At 46.8% G+C, this 6,269-nt stretch overlaps 1 protein-coding gene across 2 annotated transcripts in view; it reads right to left on the bottom strand.

Annotated features, from left to right (window-relative positions):
* Nucleotides 1–3,043: 3,043 nt before the first annotated feature.
* Nucleotides 3,044–6,269, bottom strand: part of RFTN1 (raftlin, lipid raft linker 1) — a 119,309-nt gene continuing 116,083 nt past the window's right edge. For both annotated transcript variants that reach the window (XM_087746952.1, XM_087746998.1), the window contains exon 10: nucleotides 3,044–5,464. In XM_087746952.1, coding sequence (XP_087603078.1) covers nucleotides 5,027–5,464 — 438 coding nt within the window. In that variant the 3' untranslated portion in view covers nucleotides 3,044–5,026. The remainder of the gene's footprint in view (nucleotides 5,465–6,269) is intronic.

The following is a 6,269-nucleotide window of genomic DNA, read 5'->3' as shown; positions in this document are numbered from 1 at the left end:
CTCTTTCTGTCAGCCCCTGTTACACTCAGCTTGAGCGCTGTGGGGCAAGGACACGTCTCTCTCGTCGTATGGGCTCACCCGCCTAAAGAGGAGTATTAAACACGCGCACGCTGCATCAAAAGATGGAGGGGGAAAAAAAAAAAATCATACCCCCTCCCTCCCCTCCCCCAAATACCAGTAACCTCAGTTACCGGTAACGAGAAGTTCTTGCTTCCCTTCAAGAGTTCTCCTGGCACGGGCTCAGGACGCCTTCACTCCGTAATGCCGAGCCTGGCAATAAAGGCCGTTCCTGAGCCAGGAGGCCAGGAAGGTGCTACCAGCCCCTTCCTCCGTAGCCTTTCCCTGCTGACACTTAAGAATCTTTTGGAAGTCTCTTCTTTCTAGAGTGGGCTTGTAGTGAAACATCAGCTTCACCTTAAAGTCTATTATTGGAGCCGACTCCACCACAAGTGAAGAGGGAAAAAAAAACAACCCAGGAAAATTAACATATATAAACATGCTCTACAAGTAATTAAATAAATGTGGTATTAGCCTACACGGGCAGCAACAGCGAGCAACCCCTGCTGTTCAGCAGCTACCGAGTTGGAGAAACATTCTCATCACGGTGTCGAATCATAACACGTCATCTTAGAAAACGTTTATTCCTCTTACATTTGTGTCATCAGCTAAGGAGCGACTTGAGAAAAGGCAGACTGACAGTTACTTTTCTTTGGCAACAAAACATGAGGAGTGAGATATGTGTCCACCTATACGTTTATATTTAAACTTGGTGAGATGGTTTGTGAGTTACCCGGTGTTACAGCCGTATTAGACTGAAGCTTTTTCTTCTTCCTATGACATTTATTTTACCAGTTCGCTGTGCGCTCATCTGGTACAACGAAGTATTCCTATAGGATTTGCATTAGTTAACTGGAAAAAGAGTGGCAATTCCATCATCATTACATCATTTTAGTTCGTAGGGTGCTTTTAAGAGAAAGCACTTAAAGCCTTTTTTTCCCCCCCGTCAGCGTATGGGTAAGGCACTGATGAGAGTCAGCTGCCGCGTTCAGCACCACAGGCACCTTTCTGCTGATGGAGGCTTTTGCGAGGCTCGCCTTTTAAAGCCAGAAGCACGTCCCCACTAACAGCCTCGGAGACGCGGGAGCTGCATCTACAACTCTTAATTCATAGGTGCGTTGCTATTGTTAGCCAGCGTTCCTCATACTTTTGAGAGGCATTTATCAGCAAGAAATTAGTATCTGCTCTTCTTGGGCTCTTCAGTTCCGGGAGGATGAAATTCCTGCATGAAAAGCTGATGGTGCTTTATGTCTGCCCTGTAATTGGCTCCCTGAGGCACGCGTACGGAGTCACGGCCACTACAAAGAAAAAGCAGGGTATGCAAAGGCAGAGCCCTTCCTCCGCTCACCTCCAAAACGGAGGCTGATAGGGGAGCCAAATTAGGGAAAAGAAAAAAAAGAAAAGTATATTGTTTGGTACTTGCCTTCATTTCCATGCGTATGTTAAAGCTACTTTGAGCTATTTCAGTTATCCTGTTTTCAAGTGCACAGATCCAATACTCAAAGAGATTATGGAAGATGAAGTGCCAGTCAAATCGTTTGTGCATTTAACCCATCCTGAACTCTACATAAACTATTTTCATTACCATGCTTCAACACTCTGGAATTCCTACCCATCTTAGTTCTACCCCTCTACCCCCGCCCCCCACTGTTTGTTTCAATATAAAACCCCTTTTCCATCCTTCATTTAATTCAGCCGCTCCTCTCTGCCGTCTTCCTTCAGCCTTTGACATTTCCTTACTTGCCTGAGCTGGATTTTCTCCTTGGAACTCATCCCGTTTACCGACTGTTGTCTTGCTCAGGCGACCCCCTGCTCCAAACACCAGCAGCGTAACTCCTGCTCCCGACAGAGCAGCCCGTGTGCTCCTCCCTCGAGGAGAGGAGACTTTTGGGGCCGATGTACACGCCTGGGTTCTGTTGGTCTAACAAGGACACGTGCACGTTCAAATACACCAAAGTGCCGCGCGCGTGTGCTGCAGTGCTTCGTTGTCACCAGCCGGCATCGGTAACACGCGGTAGCACGAAGCAGCGGCTCCTTCCCTTACAAGAGTGGCAAAGTAAGATTAGCTTGCAGCCTTACCGGGAGACTCCGTCTGGTTTGGAAAAAAAAAATAGGTTGGGCTTAAAATGGCGGCTCTCCACGGGAAAGGAGAGGGCCTGGCTTCTCTCTCCACCTTCTGCTGGGGGTGACGCACCCTGCTCTGGAGCTGGGGGCTCAGAGTCGCGGGGGCTTCTCGGGAGGAGAGGGGGGCCGCACCCCTGCAGCCAGACTCCCGCTTCAGCGTCTCCCACCGACAGTCTCTCCGCTGCTGGCCTGCTTCCCCGCGTTGGTCAGGTTTTCAGACGCGGGAGTTCAGCTCTGGCCCGGCCCCTTCTCTTCTCCATTCAGGCTTCAAATCAGGTGACAACGGCTTTCTGTGATCTCCCCGGCCACTCTGGTGGCCCTGCTTTTTCAAGCCCCACATGGCCGATGCAGCCGAGACCCACGAGGTGCGCAGCGGCTGGGGAGCCCTGCCGCTGCGCCCCGCGCCTGCCCTCCCCGGCCCTCGCCCCCCTATCATCCGCCGGCGGGCCGACGCGAGCTCTCCCAGTTCACCTGCGACGGGGGCGCGGGGAAAGCGCGCGCGCACCCGCAGGCGGCTGAACTCACCCGGAGTAATTCAAAGTCACAAGCTGGAACTGATTGTGTGACCATACAACCAAAACCTTTTTAAACTGAAAAAACACGAGTGTTCCCTTCGAATCTTCCCAACCCTGAGCCGCCCCAGCATTGACAGGAACAAAGCCTGAAATCAAGCTTTCGCTTAAACAAGCGCAGCTTCCTCGCAGGCCCGTACGTGCTCTGTCAGACCGGTGACGGAAAACCAAGTAGCAGTTCTCTACCACTAGTAACTCCTGCTAATTCAGGAGTAAGGAGCTCCCCTTCATCGCCACTTGGGGACCCCGAGTTCCTCCTTTTGGGGACAAATTACTGGCAGCTGTGCAAGTACCACAAATAAGAAATCTCCTCATGACCTTTATTTTTCCTTAGTTTTGTAAGCAGTTGGGATCCAGTGAAACAAGGTCAAATTGCAAGCCAACAAACACTTTCTGTTCAAAAGTATTTGGAGAGTTCTTTCTACTGCAACAATTTCTACTAGTAAAATGTTCATTCAATACAGTATATTTTTAAACAAGATTAATGCAAAGCTAGTCCTTGAAATAGAAACCACCAGCAGAAGGATCTTATGCTAATAAAATTTGCAAACAAGTACTTAAAACTGTACAGAGCAGAGACCTTGTATTTAAGTCGAACAATTGAAACAACAGATCTTTCAGGCTACTGGAACGTCAGTCTAATTTCAAGAAACAGAATGAAAGAATTGACAAACACCACCAGAAATTGAAGTCACTTCTAGTCCTGTGGTTAAACCACTGAATGCAAAATAAAAAACTCTTTCATCCCACCGTGCTTTGCGTGCGTGAAGTTAAACTTGAGTGCCGCTGTCCCAGTTAGATGAATATTCAAAGTGGTACGATTTTTCCCTTCTCTGCAGTGTTCTGCCAAGTGTATAATTTTTAGGCATGGAAGATGCTTCTGAGCCACCCTAGGTGCACATTTGATACAGAACGTAGTTCTTTGCACAGCGTTTTGATGTGAAGACTAAGGAGGATTATCAGGCACAAATCAGTCAAGGGAAAAAACAGCAGATCACTTACGGAGCTCTTCCTTTTTCTAAACCAGGGGAATTCAGCGTGTATTTCTCACCTTGTGGCCAGATTACTTGACCATTTCTATATAGGGATGAAGGCGGTTAAGAAGAGAGAAACAACTACTTCCTACATTTTTAAGAACACCGAAGTACTTGGAGAACATCGGCACAGAAAGTATATTACACATGTACATTCACCTGTAAATATTTTAATGTAGCTCCAAACATTAAAATGTTGGTAATTTTACAGAATTCCATTAGGTATCAGTCCCAAAATATGGTTACTTGTATAAAAAAAAAAACCTCTATTAAGGTATTTTCATTTTGTAAGGTCATTTAGAGCCATTTGTTGGCCACTGACCCCTGCTATTTGTGTACAATTTCAGTTCTTTCCCACAACATAATTTCTACCAGTGAGGAAGGGATGCAAAATCACTTCGAAGGGTCAGGAGAGAACATCTAATTCCAATTTCAGTGAAGACAGCCACTGAAAGACATACATTTTACCTGTCCCCCCCCCCGTTTTTCTATCTTCTGAAGCCCCCCCCAGCTATTGAGGAACTGTTGATTGGCAAAGAGAACATAAATGTGAGTGAATAGGAAATCGCATTTTATATTGGAATCAGCTGCCTCGCACAAATTTACCATGGGGTTCGTTTACCCGGTGTGCCTAAAATAGGCACACGATTTGCTTATTGCTTAAAGATCTGCAAGAGTTAATAAAACTCAGAAGAGCGTATCCTCAGTAAGTATGCTATTTGAGATAAATACAGATAACAGCCATCTCATCTAAGCCTTCCCATTTCAGCCTGTTTAAGCCCAAATACCATTTTCATGTCACTACACGCTTAATGACAAAATAACATATGGCACAGTAACTTCTCCAGCAAAGATATGTGGACAAGAAAGTATTATAGAGTAAAATCTGACCAAGTGGAACGGCTGCCCTGACCTAGATACAAACCTAGCTTGGTACAGTCGGTCACAGAAAAAGCCGAGTATGTTTTCTTTCCCTACTTTTTAATTTAAAGTGTAGCTCTAAGAGATAGCGTAGGGCATTTCCCACTCTGTAAAGTGGATGGAATTTCTGTGGGTTAAAAAGCCCTGGCCCTGTAGTTACTTAAAACATCATGGTATTGGTGTGCTAAGGAGCAAAGTAAAGTACAATGCCAAAGAAATGCTGAACTGAGCACTGGAGTTAGCGACGGTGATTAGCAAAACCCGTTCGTTTGTCTTGGCAAAGTATCAGCGACTCCCAGGATTCCTGAAGCGTCGGCCTTATTCGCAGGAGCAGCCCGTGTCCAGCCCTGCCCCGTCGCTGCCATTGCAGCCGTCCGATACCGGAGCACCGTCTGCCCCCTCCGTTACCTGATCCGCACAGCAGCCAGGCGGACTCTGGCCGAGGCAGACCTGCGCGTCATTGTCAGCGATATCGTAACTGGCAGGACACGTTTCCTCTGATGCCCCGTCGTGATGGGTACCTCTGTCGTTGGTCCCAGCTACCTCGTCTCCCAAGTCTATGACATCACCCAGCTGCTGTTCTGGATCAGGCTTGGCTGCTGTTGAGAGTTGCGCTTCTAAGTTTCTTGTGTTCTCTGTGACTTCAAATTCCTGCTTCTCCTCTGCCATTTGCTTCTCCCTAGTACTTAATTTAGCCTTTGTGGACTTCTTCACTTGTTTGTTGTGCATGTCGTCTTTGGAGAACCTCCAGTGAAACTACAAATAAGAGATCCAAATGTTAAAGACCATTAGAGACAATCTCACACGGACATTTACTTTCCTGAGTAGAAATGTTTTTATTTGATTTTAATTCAAAGACTACTTTGACCAAAAAGACCTAAGATTAAAAAAAATTGCGTGACTAAATCAGACGGCTTCAGATCATTTGTGCCTACACGTATCTACCTATTACACAGAGAAAAGAGACCGCGATGCACTCTGCTTCTGCTAGTTCACATGCCTCGTAGGCTCCCCTCCACAGGCTACGCTGGCCTACAGCACCCTGGCAGCCAACCTGCGCTGTGCGCAACGCAAGAATGTGCAAAGCGGCACAAGTGCAGACGGGGGAAGCAACCCTGTGGCGCTATGCCAATGTTTTCCACCAGGTTAGCAGCAGAACTAACATGGCACCCAAGACTATACCCAAACAGTACAATATTTGGAACCATTTGTATGAATGTTTTTTGATGAGAAAGCATGAAGCTGGCTCTTGCAGCACTCGCCACAAGACTTACCACAGCTGCCATTTCAGAACTGTTTTAACTACTATTTTTAAAAAAAGGGGAACTAGCAGTACCTTGAAATACTGACTCAACAGGTGGAACATATACAAAGGCTGACAAATATGCCACTAATATATCTGCTTCATTTGTCAAAAAATAAACGGACCTTCCCAAGGAAAGCCAGACCATGTTCCAAGCCACTGCTGAGCCATCCTACGCAGGTTTGCTAAGTACATGTGAATGTCGGCATTTCGTCGACATGGCACAACCATTTCGTCGGCAGTGTCCATGCTGATGGA

The sequence above is a fragment of the Nipponia nippon genome, unplaced genomic scaffold (genome assembly GCF_047370975.1).
Source record: "Nipponia nippon isolate SJK-2023a ecotype South Korea unplaced genomic scaffold, ASM4737097v1 scaffold_1, whole genome shotgun sequence".
Lineage (NCBI taxonomy): Eukaryota > Metazoa > Chordata > Aves > Pelecaniformes > Threskiornithidae > Nipponia > Nipponia nippon.
The sequence above is the reverse complement of the archived record's forward strand: the minus strand, read 5'-3'. Positions and strand labels throughout refer to the sequence as shown.